Source organism: Pongo abelii, chromosome 7, assembly GCF_028885655.2.
Source record: "Pongo abelii isolate AG06213 chromosome 7, NHGRI_mPonAbe1-v2.0_pri, whole genome shotgun sequence".
Classification (NCBI taxonomy): domain Eukaryota; kingdom Metazoa; phylum Chordata; class Mammalia; order Primates; family Hominidae; genus Pongo; species Pongo abelii.
This window is the reverse complement of record NC_071992.2, coordinates 159,955,597-159,971,968: the sequence shown is the minus strand read 5'-3', so window position 1 is coordinate 159,971,968 and position 16,372 is coordinate 159,955,597. Positions and strand designations below refer to the sequence as shown.

The 16,372-nt window shown below is 62.6% G+C and overlaps 1 protein-coding gene across 1 annotated transcript in view; it reads left to right on the top strand.

The window, feature by feature from the left end:
• ZC3H3 (zinc finger CCCH-type containing 3) overlaps positions 1-16,372 on the top strand; it is a 103,650-nt gene that overhangs the window by 61,852 nt on the left and 25,426 nt on the right. The window contains exons 5-9 of the mRNA XM_024250868.3: positions 4,737-4,924; positions 11,556-11,598; positions 11,675-11,833; positions 11,940-12,009; positions 14,405-14,536. Coding sequence (XP_024106636.3) covers positions 4,737-4,924; positions 11,556-11,598; positions 11,675-11,833; positions 11,940-12,009; positions 14,405-14,536 — 592 coding nt within the window. The remainder of the gene's footprint in view (positions 1-4,736; positions 4,925-11,555; positions 11,599-11,674; positions 11,834-11,939; positions 12,010-14,404; positions 14,537-16,372) is intronic.

Below are 16,372 nucleotides of genomic sequence, written 5' to 3'. Positions count from 1 at the left end.
GGCCGGGGCTTGCAGGCCCGGGAGCCTGGCAGCTGGCAGGCTGTGCGTGGGCATGCCTTGTGGATGCCGGCAGGGGATGCACCAGGTTCGCCCCTGGGCTTTCAGGAAAACCAAGACCTCAGAGCGAACCTCTCTCCCATCTTGGCTAGGCCCCCAGCGCCACTGAAGTCCTGGGGACAGGCGAGAGGAGTCCCTGAGGGTCGAGGGCCAGAGGTCCGCCCGTCCCCACTGTTGCTACCTGTGCCTAGCGGGGCTGGCAGCCCTCAGCAGGTCCGAGGGGCCCAGGCTGAGGCAGGACAGGGGCTTTCAGAGACAGGAAGGCCTGGGCTCAACCCTCTGGGCACCCGTGGTGCCCCTCGCCAGCCCAGACAGCCTCTGGCCTGAAAGTTTCCGGCTACTCCTAAGGCAGTACTGCACAGATAGCTTCTTTATACACCTGCTTTTGTGGTGTGTGTGTCTTTCTCCCCATTACTGCTGCTTTTCATTTAAAATGTTATCTCCCCCTCCTGGCCTTTGTGCCCCGCCAGGGGGGAGAGGGGAGGCCCAGCCTCGCCCTGGTGTAGTCAAGGTTATGGTGATAAATCCTGGGGCATTGTCACTTCTATTCGGAGTAAATTGGCTGGCCGCTTTCGGGCTGAAGGAAAGATAATTTGCTGTAGTATTTCAAATGGATTAGAAATGGATTTGAAGGGAAAGTTCATGCCTCCCATTACAAAGGCGAGAAAGAAGACTATCTTAAGGCACTGTTCCCTCCCTGGCCTTCATTATCCACGCTTAATACCTTTCCTATTTTCCAGCGTTAATGAAATTTCCTGGCGGCGTAGGCCTGCCGGACGGATGGGAGAGGCCTTTAGATCTGCAGCTCCCGTTGCAGAAAAGGAATTACAGAGCCTTCCGTGAGGGCAGACGCGCGCTCCGGGTCCTTGGCCCTCCTATTATCTCATTCATTTCATCCCCCTTCTCAATGCAGTTCGTTTCCAAAGGCCGTCCTCTCCATTAGGGTCACAATTTACTGGAGTTCTGTGACACCCACGGCCGTGAAAAGCTACAAGACCCTCCCTCGCCCCATGCCCTCCCAGCACCCTCCTGCTGCAGGTTCCAAAGCCAGCCAGGCAGCCAGGGCGAGGGCAGGGGTGAGGGCAGGGGTGAGGGCAACCCCAGACAGCTCTCCGTCACCCCCGCCAACCTGCGCAGGCCCGAGGTTCTGCCACAGCATCTTCCCAGGATGCAGCTTCTCGGAATGAGGCTCTTGGGCTGGGTGTGCTGAGCACCGGGAAGCACCCTGCCCCATTCCCGGGAGGCCCTGGGCTCCCAGGCTGTGGTGGGCAGTGGGGGGCTGGAAACATTCCCAAGCATGAAGAGCGGGCGCAGATCCCGGGACAGCTCAGCAGGGGCTGCCACATCTCCATTCCGCCCAGATCCTCTAACGTCCTCTGGGTGTTCTCACACTCCAGTAAGGTGTTTTTTTAGGAGGGAAGAGAAGAGGACAAGCTAATTGGTCGTGTTTATCCATAAGAATGAGCAGGGGCGGCTGGGCGCAGTGGCTCATGCCTGTAATCCCAGCACTTTGGGAGGCCAAGGCGGTTGGATCACCTGAGGTCAGGAGTTCGAGACCAGCTTGGCCAACGGGGTGAAATACCATCTCTACTAAAAATACAAAAATTAGCCGGGCGTGTTGGCACATGCCTGTAATCCCAGCTACTCTGGAGGCTGAGGCAGGAGAATCTCTTGAACCCGGGAGGCGGAGGTTGCAGTGAGCCGAGATCGCACCACTGCACTCTAGGCTGGGTCACAAGAGCGAAACTCCATCTCAAAAAAACAAGAAAATAAGAATGAGCGGGAGCATGGCTGCTGTAGCGCCCAGCCAGACCGAGCTCCTGAGACAGAGCTGAGGGGCAGCCCTGGTGGGTGGGGCGGTCCTGGAAGCTTCCAGTGCCTCCTGACCCCCAGAGGCCCTGCTGCCTCTGCCCCATGGGCCCTTCCCTGGGCCTGGCCAGCTGTGGCTGCCCCTGGGGGAAGGGAGCAGGTGCTGCAGCCCGGGCCTTGCCCTCCTTCCAGGTGCCTTTGGAGAGCCACACAGTGATTGGGTGGTGGCCTGTCCCCATGTGAGCCTCAGGCAGGGGGACAGTCCTGCAGGTGAGTCCTTGCACACCTGGGTTCTGGGCCTCCCTCCCAACCATCTCCTCAGGGTGTCCTGGCTGGACCCAGGCGGAGAGCTGGGTCGGCTCTGCTGCCTGCTCGGTCCTTCTGCTTTGTGGTGGCCAGGGTTGAACCCAGCCTGTGCTGTGGGCGGGGTCGGGCGTGCAGGAGTGGGTGCTTACTATCTACTCACTGGAGCCTGTTGGGAGGCAGGGAGCTGGGGGCTCCTGGGAGCAAGTCCAGGCTGGCCCTGAGCAGCCTTACCGGGGCAAGGACCACAGTTAGCTCTGGCCCCGGTTGTATGATGGCCAGAGGCTCTGTGAGTGGCTGGTGCTGTGGTGGGGGGTGCACCCTGGCCACCAGCCCCCTCACCCTCCCAATGGTGAGACCCCTGAGGCCTGTGGGTACTGTGGGGCTGGTGCAGGGCCCTGGGCTCAGCCCGACTGGGATTTGGGGTCAAGCTGAGTGTCCCCCAGGCAGTGGCCATAGCTCCTGTGGAAGGTCAGAACCTGCCTCCGAGCCCCCCAGGCTGATGGGGTTCTCCAACTGAGAGGCTGGTGCAGGAGGTCCTGCCTGGCCTGGCCTTCCCTCCAGGCCTGGTGCCAGGATAAGCTGAAGGCACAGGCCATGCACCTGCTGGGCCTGCAGGCACCTGGAGGCCAGGGCTGCACTGGGACCCCAGTGTCTGATGAGAGCCTGGAGGTCTGAATCTGGCTGGCAGGATGCCTACCCTCCACCCCTCTGGCCCAGACAGTGCCCGGCTGGGGGTCGGGGAGCAGCTGGAGCGTGCAGGGCGCAGACAGGGTAGGTGGGAGGTGGGGGCCGGCAGACCACTCAGCACTGCCAGGCCCCTCGGTGGGCTCTTTCCCGCCAAGATGGGTGTTTGTGAACTTGAATTTTAATTAAAGGAAACTGGGTTAAGTGCTCTGGCCGCCGTGCTTGTACTTACACTGCACCTCCAATCCCCGGCGCCATTCTCTCTCTAATGGGCCCTTGGAGGCGCCTGGCTGCTGAGAATTACCCCAGCTTGCAGGCAGAGGGTCCAAGGCCCGGAGGGGTTGCGGGGCTGAGTGGTGGGGATGGCGGCTGAAACCAACAGCAGGGCTGCTCCATCCCCAGTACCGCCAGGTCTGTTGGCTCCTCGTGGGTGGCTTTGATGGATATGCTGCTGTCCCCCTGCACCTGCCCCATCCAGCCAGACAAGCGAGGCTCACCTTCATGCATGCTGCAGGCCTGGGTCTAGGGGGCACCCCACCCTGGCCCAGACCAGCTGGAAAAGGATCTCCACAGCAGAGAGGGCTGTGTAGCCGCAGGGCCATGGGGACCGGTGTGGCATGGGGAGCATAGAGCAGGGGTACAGCCCTGTGCCAGGCCTGAGCTGCCCGTCTTCGCCTCCCACTTGACTGGTCCCTTTGCTGCCTGCGTACCCATGGCTGCCCAAAAATGTCTTGCCCAGATTTGCTGGGGGCACGGTATCCACCTCAGGGGTCATGGCAGCTTGAGCAGAGCGTGAGCTCATGTGGAATCAAACTCAATTTGCATGAGCTAATCACTGCTGAAGTGCACCCTGGCAGCCCCGTGCCCTGCAGACGCCTATGCCAGGCCCTGAGCCCCCTACCTTGGGGGCTGCTTGCCCGTGGGTCCGCAGGGCTGTGGGTGTGGCTGGCAGCTGCAGGGAGGTGCCTCTGGAGTGCAGCTCAGGCCCCTCCTGTCCTACTCTGCCCCTTGGCTTCCCAGAGGCTGTGGAGTATCTGGCAGGAGTGGGGGCTGCCAGGGCTCAGGGTCTGTCGGCCTAGGTCTCTTCCTCTAGCCAGGGTCATCGGCTCAGCTAACTCCAGGGGCTGTCACGGCCTCTTCTGCCCTTGGACTTGAGGCAACATCAGCATTTCCCTCAAACCTGGCCCGGGGTCTGTGAGGCTGTCCCCATGCACTCAGTGCAGGGCTCTCCGAGCTGTGGATGAAGGGGAGGCAGGACAGGGTGGAGGGGCGAAGAGGCAGGGTAACCTGCTGACCCTATGGTATCTGTGGTCCTGATGGCCAGGGTGGTGTGTGCCGGGGCCGCATCGGTAGAAATAGCCCCAGCCTTGAAGCAGACTCAAGGGAGCCTCAGCCCAGGTGCCAAGGGCCAGGTGTGCTTCTCACCAACATGCGGACACGTTGCAGCCCCTCTGCCCTGCAGCCCCAGGGACCCTAACCCCCTGGCACACAGCCAGGTGGTCAGGGCCCAGGGGTGGTTATGTCCACGGGGGAGGTATGCACTGGAGGAGGACGCTGCCCCTCACCGTAGATTCTAGGGGCACGTGAGTTCCCAGCCTCGTGGGTGGGGTTGGGGATGCCACCTCCTGGGACTCCTTGTCAGTGTTCCCTGATGACGGCCAAAATGTCCCTGAGGTGGGGGTTGGGGGCCAGAGGGGGACAGAGGTCTCTTGGCAGCTGGGCCAATGGCCCGTGGTCACCCAGCTGGAGTGTGTACCCACCGCAAGTGCTGCTCCCTGTCCCCCTTGGGAGGCCAGGCCTGGGCTCGGCCCCTGGCATTGACCATCAGAACTGTAGTTTGTCCTGGGGCCAGGTTTGACGGGCATTTCCTGTCTCTGCAGGTCCCTGGTGCTGAACCGCCTGCGTCCAGTTGCCAGCGGGGGTGGGAAAGCCCAACCGGGCTCCCCTCGGTGGCGGAGCAAAGGCTACCGCTGCATCGGAGGGGTCCTCTACAAAGTATCTGCCAACAAGCTCTCCAAGACCTCCGGCCAGCCCGGCGATGCGGGCAGCAGGCCACTCCTCCGCACAGGTGAGAGGTGAGGGTGGGGGCGCTGGGAGATGACACCTACTGGCCCGCGTGTGGTGGGCACTGCAAGCCAGACCCCCTAACCTCCAACATGCTGTGGCTACTGTGGGCCTTGGTTCAGGTCCCTGTCTCGGGGAGGAGGTCAGGGGCCTCATGCTCCTAGGGAGCCGGTCCAAACAAGCACTTCCCAAATGGGTCACGTCCCAGCCTGGGAGTTAATTTCACTCTTCCATACACCCAGCGCTTTTGTAGCCATCCCTAGTGAGACCGACAGGGCAGCCGGAGAATGGAGGGTGCCAGGAGGCCTTCCTCTGCCATCCCCCAGGAAGGGCCCTGGAGTGGCGCCCACCTCGCATGGCTGAGCGGCCCCTGATTTTCTGTGGAGTGGGGGAGAGTTGCTCACAAGCGCCGTGTTTCGCTTTTGGAAAAAGGATGAGGCCAGGTACGGCAAACACGCCCGGGCGAGCGCACACCTGGGGCCGCGGCGCCCGTAATCGCATTGGCGACGCCTCGACAACTGTGTCTGGAGGCAGCCGGCGCCGCCACCTCGCGCCCTCCCAGCCCAGGGAAACAGGCTCAGGAGAAGGAAATGCTTTGGATTCGCTTATCCTACAAATTAACTAGAAAAATATTTTGGTTTCAGTCCAATTTTATCCCCTTTCTTGTCCATCAAAAAAAAAGAGGAGATTGCAGGTGGTGTTGGGATTGCAGAGGCTGGGCCGTGCTGGCTCCCCGACCCGCCTGGGGCCTAGAGAGAGAACAGGCTCAGCCCCTGGAGGAGGTGGACTCCGAGGGCAGGCCAGCCTCACTGGCCTCCCTGCCTGGCTGTGTTCCTAGCGTCCATCTCTGGGCTCCAGGGGCTTCCGGCTGTTTCCTGGGCAGAGTCGCTGGGAGCAGCATGGGGGCCCTGGCACCTGCCTCACAGGGCTCTGAGCCACACTGTGGCTGGCCAGTGTCCGTGACCATGCCTGCAGGCTGGTGGCCGGGGCTGGGGGGCCCTGGTGAACTGGGCAGGAATAAGTCCCCACTCGCTGAGGATCTGGTGAGAAGCCCTGGGTCCCTTCCTGGGCACTGTGTCACCCCTGTGTGTGCCTCCGCTTCCCCACCCATACCTTGAGGGACTGGGCTGTGTGATTTGTGCGTGTGGCCTCATCTCTGCTACACCCCGGGTGCTCAGTGCAGGAGCTGGCTGAGAACATGGGGGCCTTGGTGAGGCTCCGCCCCTGGGGATGCTGCCATGGGTTGGGGGACAGGCCCTCCTGTCACCCAGCAGGGCCTTCTCTGGTTACCTCTGATCCTCGGACTCTGGAGCTTGGTGGCCTGCGGGGCTACACACAGCTGTTTGTATCATGGAGGGCAGGGGCCTCGGGCTCCTTTCCAGCAGTCATTTCCCTGAGTGAAGTATAAGCCCCTGGCCAGTCTCTGGCACAGCAGGTCCCAGGCACCTGTGGCCGTCCACCAGCCACCAGCCATGTGGGCCAACAGGGACCCTGACCAGTGGAGCTCCCGGGGCCGGCAGCGGGTGCTCTGAGGACATCGCGCTTGGCCCCCAGGGACAAAGCCATGAGGTGCCTCTCTGCTCATGCCGGGTGGTCTCACCTTCCCCTGGGCCTCCTTGCAGAGGCCAAGCCCCATGTTGGCTGGCAGTGTCCTGAGTGCACTGACCCTGCAGGCATGGTCCTGGCGCTGGCTTTCCTCTCTGGTCCTAGAGGCAGTGGGCAGAGCAGCCGGACGGATCCCTCTGCTCAGGGAAGGGCGCCCCGAGCCCTCACCTGCCTGCCTGGGTGGGAGGGTGCCCTGCATCTCCCATGGATGCTGCCTCTGACGTCCCTAGTGCAGGGAGAGGCGCGGGCTGAACGCCAGTGAAGATTCCTTGGGCCCACAGGTGTAAATACGCAGACTCGTGTCCAGTCAGGCAGTCAGGGAGGCCTTTCTCATGAGTTGAAAACTGAGAGGGGCTCAGAAGGGACAGGAGCAGCAAGAGCATCCCGAGGCGGCCATGCAGAGGCCTGGGCGGGAGTGTGAGGGGGTGTGAGGCATCGCAGGACCCTGTGCACAGCCAGCAGGGGGATGAGATGGGTTGGGGGCAGGTGGGGTCTGCCTGGCACCACTGCACCCCCATTCAGAAAGCTCCCGGTAGTCATGATGATAGTGCTGACTGAGGTTGATAATTAAGTGGCCAAGACAGCAGCCGTGGAGACCATGACGTCCTGACGTCCCCGAGAGCCCCGGGCGGCCAGGATAGGCAGCTGAGGCTGCTCCTGGCAGTCAGTTTGCAGGCCCTGGCCTGCTCTGCGGAAGCCGGAGCCAGGGAGGGGATGCCTACTGCCCTTTCCAGGGCCAGAGCCCATCCCAGGGAGGACCCACCCACTCAGGGAGTGGCCCCCACCACAGCAGCTGCATCCCACTCCCTGCACAGTGCCAAGGCTGGCCCCCCCCTCTTCACCCAGGTCGCGGTGCGTCCTTGGGACTCTCCCCGCACCATGTGCCCGTGGGACCCATGGAGGGGCCTGTGGCGTGGGTCCGTCTCCCCGCACCGGGGCCCTTGGGTCGTCTCAGCCCTCGCCGGGATCCTGTGGCCCACGTTTGTTGGCCTGGGTGGGCCTGTGGGGGGAGGTGCACCTGCCATCCCAGCTCCTCCCATCCCTCAGTGTCCACAGAGTCGCCTGTGGCAGGCAGCAGGTTTGCACTTGGCCCCCTCAGACACGGTGCCCAGCACCCGGATGGCCCAGGGTCTGAGCTCTGGGGAGGAGGGAGTGCATAGCCCTGGCCCGCTCAGCAGTGGGGAGGAGAGGGAGGGGCTGCCACACTCCTCCCTGGGAGGCTGCAGCGCTGCTGCGTCTCCCCCTCGGTGCCAAGTGCTGAGCTCCGCAGAATCTCGCCTTCCCATTTACACACATGGCAGAGCCCCGGCGGGCTCAGAGCCCCTGACGTCACCACACCGTGAACAGTCTATCCCGGCCACCCTTGCTGACTGGCCTCTGCCTCTGTTGGCCCTTCCCTTGGCCCAGAGCCGTCAGAGAGCCAGTCTGGTTCCCCCAGCCCTTCTGGGGCACGTCTCATCCCTGCACCAGCAGCAACCCAGAGCTCCCTCATTCAGCCTCAGCAACGCAAGCAAGGAGGGTCTGGTGCACAGAGGCTGGTGCCAGCCAGGGCAGGCAGGGGTCCAGGGGCCTCCTTGCTCCCACCCTTGGCCCTGGGGAGGCCCAGCCTGCCATCGAGTAAAGCTACGGCCTCCGGTGTCCTGCTGGCCAGCTGTGGTGGCGACTGTGGCAGTCCTGGGGCTGTGCAGAGCCCAGTGAGTCTGCACCTGCCCTTAGGGTTGACAGGCGAGGCCACAGCTCCAGCTGCCTGGGCCACCACCGGCCCCGCCTCGCCATGAGGAAGGTAGATGGCTCCCAGCTGTGGGATACCGCTGACTGGCCCACTTAAGAGGAATAATAATTAAAGAAATAAATTTCCTCCCCTGGTGTCAGCAGAAATTTGACTTCAACAAGAAAGTGCAGCCTTCTTGGAAGGAGTGGGGGTGGCTGTCCTGGCTGACCCCCCGGGCTCTGGGCCCCTGATGGCAGAGGACAGTATGGCTTCTACCCCAAGCTTCCCCACTCCCTGAAGCCGAGCCCTCCCTCCCGAGCCCGCCTGCCACCTGAAGGGCCGAGCTCCAGGGCCCCTCCCCACATACTCCTGTGTGGGCCCCCAATGAGCATGGCCCGTATGTGGCCACCAAGAGCCTGATGGTCCCTGTGGTGGGGCAGAGGCCCCAGTCTCTGGCCACAGGGCTGGCCTTGGCTTGTTCTGTGTCCCCAAAGCCCCCAGGCACCTGTGGCCGTGGCCCTCCCTGCTGCGGGCCAGCTGCTGCGTGTTCCTGGCACGTCCGGCCTCTGCGCCTCCCCCTGCTCGTCACCTGCCCACCCTCCCTGGGGTGATGAAGGCCCTGTTCGCGTGCCCTCGCCCCACATCGCCTCTCCTGGGGCGCCCTCTGCTGCTGGCCGCCTTCTCCCAAGGGCGCAGCTTCCATGTGCCCGACGGACGTGCCCTGGAGGGCCTGGTGGGCGCACTGTGAGCGGACCAGGACTTGGCGCAGCCCTGCCTGACTTCCTGGGAGAGGGCTGGCCTGGGAATTGGGGCTGCCTGCGTGCTCCGCTCATCATGGATGTTGTCCCTTGGGCCAGGCAGCAGCTGTCCAGTGGGTGCTGGCCGCAACAGGGGCTGGAGGTGCTGAGGAACCTCTGATTGCAGGGCCCCCAACCCCGCTTGCCTTGCAGAGCCTGACATCCAGCAGTGCCCAGAGCCGGCACTGGGGCACCGAGCAGGGGGTGGGGCTGGTGGGAGCCGAGTCTATTCTGGGAAGATCCCGGGGAAGTGAAAGTTCTCTGGAATGCATGGCGCCTTCTGCTGTGGAGTTGCTGGAGGTTATTCAGTTGAACTTTTTAGCACTTCTCAGGCAGCCCTTGCCTCTTTTCCAGCCAGCTATTTTATGTGCATTTTTTAACACTGCAGAGCATTTGAAAAAGTGCCTCCTGTTCTTGTCAGAACTCCTGCCGTGAGCCTCACACTGGCATTTTTTTAAAGAGCACAAAGTGGAAAGGGAGGTAACCCCTCCTGCTGCACCCGGTCCTGCCAGGCGGGCATGTGATGCCGGCGCGTCCCTGCTGGGAGCAGATGGTGTCGCAGTGTCACTGGCAGCCTGGGCGAGAGCCTGGGAACCAGCAGTGCCGACAGACCGCCGCATTGCCGCGTCCCTCACCACACAGGCTGGCAGGTGCGAGGGCGTGCCCGTGCCGCCTGGATTGGGCCCTGCTGCCCACCCAAGGACAAGGGTCCTGGCCTGAGAACAGGGGCTGCCCTGAGCCCCTTGGCGTTGGTCCCCCCACACCAAGACCCTCATCACCCTCCCTTTGCCCTTGGCCTCCCCACACCCCCCAGTTTTCTGCCTTCTTCAACGCCTCCTTTCCTGCCCCCAGGCACCATTACTAGCTCCTGCTTCTGCCCCAGCCAGGCTCACTGGCCACTCAGCTCTGGAGCTGCCCTTTTGAAACTTGAGACAGGCTGAGTGAGGACAGTAGGCAGGGTCCCTGAGGGCGAAGGGCAGCAGCATCACTGACCGTAGCTAGGGAGCACTGGGCTGGATGCAAAGCACAAAGCGAGGAGTGTGGGGGGCTCCAGCCTGGGGGTGCAAGGGAGCGGAAGCCTTGGGTCCTCAGGTGGGAGTCTGCGGCTGCTGGGCCATCTGGGAGAGTGAGGACGAGGCTGCTCTCTGGTGCTCAGAGTGGGGCAGGTCTGGCTATTTGGGGCTGGGCAGCTTTGGGACATCCCTTTTTAAACCAGGATGGCTTTGTCACCACCTCAGGTCCCCAGAATTTCTGAGTGATGTCACCTCTGCCTCTTAACTGCAGTGTCCATTTCAGCATTTGCCCTGTAGGAAATTGGATCTGGTCTGGGAAGGATCATGCGCGTATTTGAGGAACCCAGGAAAGGCGCCCTCAGCAAGCTCGTCCTGCCCTGCCCACCCCATGATCCTGGGTGACCTCTGTCTGTAAAAGGCAGGCAGGGCTGTGTCACCGGAGCAGACCCTCCTCCTCCAGGTGGCACCCCCTCCCCGCCTCATCCCCTTGGCTCTCAGGCCTGACAGCACTTGGCCATGTTCAGTCCCAAGGTCCATTTCCTTCCTGCCACCGCTGCCCTCCCAGGCCGCCCTCCCAGGCCGTGGTGTGTGGTTTCAGAAAGGTGGGGGTGGTGCTTATGCTTGGGGTTTTGAGGAGCATCTGATGAAGCACCTCTAAAATTTAGAGTAACAGACACTAGCCAGGATCTGCCAGGGCCAGCCCAGGGGCTCAGGGACAGGTGCCCTTCCCCCAGGCCTCCACAGCTGCAGTGGGCAGCTGGGCAGATCCCTCCGCCAAGCGGGCTTTGCCCCCACACCTTCTCTGCTGCATGTCTTTAGTTTTACAGCCCTCTAAAAGTCAGAAACCGTTCTTGTTCCCAAAAGGCCAGACCATGTGTGCCCCATGGGCCATATTCACGCCCTGGTCTCACTGACCCCACAGGTCCCCCACAAGCCCCAGCCCAGGCTCTGGCAGAGGGAGGTGCTGCTGTTAGCAGCTGTTCTGTTTACAGGGCAGCTTCCTGGGTGGCCAGGGCTGAGGAGAGAGCCAGGAACAGTGTCCATGGGCCAGTCACTGCCTTGGCCCAGGGTGGGCACCCAGGGACATGAGGAAGCCAGCAGGGGGTGGTCCAGCCAGCAGAATGTGGCCCTGGGGAGCCTGGCCAGGGAGGCAGCAGGGACAGGCGGGCGGCTCCAGCCCACGTGGCCAAGCCCTCCGCTGGTGCTGCCTGGCTTTGCTGGCTCTGAGGGCAGGGACAGGAGCCCTGCCCGGACCCTGCCCTGGAGAGGAGCCAGACACAGGGCCCAGCAGCTCCCCACTCTCAGGTGCTGTGTCCCCAGAGGGGCCTGGCAGGGCCCAGGGCGTCTGAACCACTGTGGGGAGGGGAGCTCTGGGCAGTTTTCTGGAAGGGAGGCTGTGCCTGAGCTGAGTGCTGGGACCCCTGAGGGCCTTGACTAAGGGGGTCAGCAGGGAAAGGGCGTGCGGGCCAGGCTGTGGCCTGCTATGACCCATGCCTCTCTCCCCCACAGGCCGGCTGGATCCTGCAGGCAGCTGTAGCCGTTCCCTGGCCAGGTACTGCCTTTGGGCTGGGCAGTGGGTGGGCTCCCTGCTCGCCCTCGGGCTCACGCACCTCTCTCCCCGTCTGCAGCCGGGCCGTGCAACGCAGCCTGGCCATCATCCGGCAGGCGCGGCAGCGCAGGGAGAAGAGGAAGGAGTACTGCATGTACTACAACCGCTTCGGCAGGTGCAACCGCGGCGAGCGCTGCCCCTACATCCACGATCCCGAGAAGGTGGCCGTGTGCACCAGGTGCCCTCCTGCCCTTGCTGCGGGCCTGGGGGAGGTTCTGTTCAGGGTCCTTCTGCCCTTGGTCCCTGCCGGCCCTTCCTCACACACGTTTGTCCTGGTGCTGCAGGTTTGTCCGGGGCACCTGCAAGAAAACGGATGGGACCTGCCCCTTCTCCCACCATGTGTCCAAGGAGAAGGTGAGTGCGGCGCTCGTGGCCCTGTTCCCGTGCACCTTTCTCTGGGGCCTCAGCCACCTGGCCTCCAGGCAGATGGTGCCCACAGCTTTCCCTGGGCTTGGGACATGCAGATCCCTGCCCTGGCGTCCTTAGAGTCTGCCGTACTGCCTCTACCCCACCGCAGGCTTTGTAGCTGGGCTGCTTCTTCCCAGGAAAGCAGCGCTGATAGGGTCCCTGCTCACCACACACAGGGGTCTCTTTTCCCTTCTCCTGGCAGCACCAGGCCTCACCAGATCCCCAGGCCCCCCTTACACATGCCCAGGGGCAGGTGGTCCCACAGGTGCCCCTGTGGACCCAGGGCTGAGGCCTCAGGGCCTCTTCAGACTGGGATTGGCAGGAGGGGGGAAGCTGTATGTGAGGGGCTGGGTGGAGAGGCTGCCTGGGCAGAGGGCGGGAGGGAGGGGCTGGAGGGGGAACAGCTGGACTCCTGGCTCATGCGGTTGTCCCCGCCGTTGTCCCCGCCGCCTGAAACCCCACAGACTTGCTTTGAGCCAAGGTGGGTCCCCTGCTGGGAAGAAGCAGGAGAGCCCTGGGGCTGGGGTCAGGGGTCAGTGCTGGCGGGGACATACGTAGCTCCTGTGCCCTGGACTCAGCCACGGTGTGAACACAGCATGCGAGTGGAGTGAGGGCTGCCTCGGGTGAGGGAGGCGGTGTTGGGCAGGGGTGCTGCTGCCGCAACAGCTTTTCCCCTTGAGGAACTTGAAAAGAATCAGCATTTTTCTCCCTAATAGAGCCTCGGAACTCTGTTGTGAGCAATTTGGAAATTCACGTCGAGTTTCGGGTTCATTAGCTCCCAGCTCCAAAGCCGGAGCACATTCCAAGCTGTCTAATGTGGACGCCCGGCACCAGTGCCCTGAATTAATGTTATTGTTATTTGTGTGGACGTGGCAGGGTGCAAACAAGGTTAATTGAAATGAGAATGCAGTTTCCTCTTGATAACAGCCCCGCTCTGACAGCCAAGAGGAGCTCCGTTTGCTGTAGAGTTGGCTTTATCATCCCTTTTTATTAGAGCTAATTTGGGCTCTATATCAAAAACCACATTAAGGGAATTGTCTACAGCCCACCACCGCCAGCCCCAAACAGCCCCCAGCCCCTCTCCCCCTCTGTAGCTGCAGTTAAAAGACAATTAGAAATAAACTCCCGCTCGTTAAATCACCCTTTGTTTCTTTGCCTTCTCCCTCCCTCCCTCTCAGCCCTGGCCGCTGGCTCTCTGGACCCCTTCTTCCCGCCTTGGCCTTAGACAAGTTCCTTTCCCATCTCCAACCTTGCCCCCGAAAAGTGACTTTTTAAAGCCTCTGGGTCTGCCCAGATCCCCCACGGCTCCTTGGGCCCCAGCAGCTCTGAGCAGTCTGGGAAGGGGAGGGGGACGATGGTAGTGGGAGCAGGGAGGGTGGTCTGACCCAGGAGGGAGCAAGGCCCTGGGAGGGGAGTGGGAATAGCTTGGGGCAAGGCTGGAGACCCCGGGGTGCTGGCAGGGGCTCTGGGGGGGGGGGGCTCTGGGCTGAGGCCAGACGGTGACATCCTTGTTCTGAACACCCAGGCAGCCCAGGAGAAGCCCGTGGTGGCCCACGAGGGGCAGGGAGATGTCTCCTGGAGACGGCAAGAGACCCCCTGCTTCCCTCCCTGGGTGGCCCTAGCCCAGCCATTGCTCCTTAGGCCTGAGGTTCCCCCAAATGGGAGGAAAGTTACATTTCTTCCCTCTCCCAGCCCAGTGATGATAACAAGCACTGACTGTGGCCAGTGGCCCTGTGCTGGGGAGGAAGATGCTGCTGGACCCCTCCTGCTGACAGCCTTGGCCTCCACGGTGCTGGCCTGCAGCCAGTGCCACACCAGGCCTGCTTCCAGGTGGCTCCTGCCCACCTAGAGCCCAGGGACACTGCCTGTGGCCCACGGGTCAGGTGCCTGGAGAGGGAGAGCCCTCTGTTGGCTGCTGGCCCGTGGCTCGTCCTCCCACCTAGACACTGGTCCCCATGGCCTGAGAGGCTCCAAGGGCAGCCCTGGCCACAGGCTACTGGTTGGGAGCCCTGGCTGCTATCTTGCCCTGGACGGTGGGCAGGCTCAGAACAGGTGAGGGACTCAGGAGGGCGCCCCTGAGGCTGGGCCACAGGGCCACAGGGCTGCTCCATGCCTCCTCTGGACAGAGTGACGGCAGGGATGTGGTTCACCTGGGGAGGCTGGGGCCCACTTCTGAGCAGCAGCCTCCCTGCCCCGCAGGTCCTGGTGGCTGCCCTTCCTGCCTGCTGGTGCCGCGTGTCCATTTCTCTCTCGGGCAGGGCCGTAGGAGGGTCCCCAGCCACTGTCTGTGGGCCCTGGAGGGTGGCTGCCTGCTGGCCCTCACTACCGGCCCTCCCCACAGATGCCGGTGTGCTCCTACTTCCTGAAGGGCATCTGCAGCAACAGCAACTGTCCCTACAGCCACGTGTACGTGTCCCGCAAGGCCGAGGTCTGCAGTGACTTCCTCAAAGGCTACTGCCCCCTGGGTGCAAAGGTGAGGGGTCCGTGGGGGCCTGAGTGGGCGGGGTTCCTGTGGCTTGTTCGTCCTCTGCTCATTCTTGGGTACCTGCCGTGGTGGCTGGATGACCCTTCTGCAGCCCTGAGGTGGTCAGTGTCATCACGTCCACCTCACAGGTGACTCAGAGAGGTCCAGCAACTTTCCTGGGGTTGCACAGCACCAGCACAGAGTGGGGTTTGAACCATGGGAAGGTGAGGCGCAGAGGACCTAGACTTCCAGGTGCAGCACTGGTAGCCCCGAGAGCTGGCCCCCCATAGTAGGGGTGTGGCGACTGGGCCGGAGCAGCTCCTGAGATGTTGCTGGGGGTGGCAGTGCAGTGAAGGGGATATTGGAGGCCAGGGGGCCGGCAGGGCTGCAGGTGGATGTGGGGCCAGCAGTCTCCCCAGGAAGGCAGGGGGTGGACGGGACACTCCCACCCAGCCTGGGACAGAGGGGTGGGCCAGGCAGAGCTGAGGGGACCGCCTGAGCCATGGCTGGCAAGGGTGGAGTGAGCTGGTGCCGGAGCTCATTGCGGGGCACCACTGCTGGGTGGAGAACTGGGGACCTGGCCTGCAAGGGTCACCTGCAGCTGATGGCTCCGGCTCTCCTCTTCCTGGGGGCATGACTGACTCCTGTGTTGCGGAGGCTCACGGGCTCACCTGTCTGGGAAATTCCCGGCAGTGGAGCCAGCTCCTCCCCTCTGCCTCACCTGCCCTCCTGGGCTTCACCAGGACTCCCTGCCACAAGCAGCGTGGCCTCAGCATCCCCAGTGGGCCTAGTCCCGGGTACAGGCCCCCTCTCCCCCAGCCTCTCACACCTGTTTCTCTCCCTGCCCTGAGGGCTCCTGCACCTGTGCTAGGGCTGGTGGCCGAGGCTGGGGGCCTCCTGGCTCAGGCTGGGGAGGGGCCAGAGCTGGGGGACCTGGAGATGCTCCTTGTCCCTGGCATCTTGGGAGGGAGCCCCGGGGCCTGCAGCACGGCTCACTGCCACCCGGTCCTCACACTTGTGTTGGCGCTGCCTCAGGGTCTGCAATCCCCGTGAAGCCGAGAACACCAGGCACCCCAGGAACCCTTTCTCAGCCCACCCGCAAGGACACCAGGCCCAATGCTCTGGCGGCTCTCCTGCCCCTCCCTTGCTGAGTTCACCTGTGGGGTCCTGTAGAAGCTGGGCCACGCACTCCTTCCTGTGCACAGCGTTCTGTGGTGGGCCGGGCCCTTCCCAAGCATCCTCTCCCTCATCCTCAGTCGTCACACCCACTTCCCGGGAGGAGCCAGCCCACAGCTCCTGCTGCCAGGCCAAGGGTTGGCCAGGCCGGGCTCCCCAACCTGAAACCTGGCAGGCAATCCCCTCCGGGGAGGTAGGGCCTGGCTGGGGCAGCCCCAGACCCTGTGGGGGCAGTGGCAGGATCCCCATGGAGGCCATGGCTGATTATTGTAAAATGTTTCGATTTAAATGAAAATATCAAAGTGATATTTAGGTCCTGCTTCTATTAGTGGAAGTGCTTACTGCTGCCTTTCCGTGTGTCCGCGCTGCAGCACCCGCATGATGGATAGCAGCTTGTAATTATATATGGGAAAGCGCTGAGCCGGCCAGATCCAGTGGGGACAGGCGGCAGCCCGGGCCTGCGAGGGTTAATTTTATTCTCTAAATAATGTGAAAAGTGCTGAATCGTCACCTTGCGCCTGAAGTAGAAGTCCTCAAATGGGCCCCAGAGAGTTTATAATATTCCACTGAATCAAGTGAAATTGTTAACCTTGCTTCATAAAGCGATGGCTTGTTAAAGAGCCACATTCCCTTTCCTTGTGAATAATTCAGGCTGGGAGTAAATCTCTG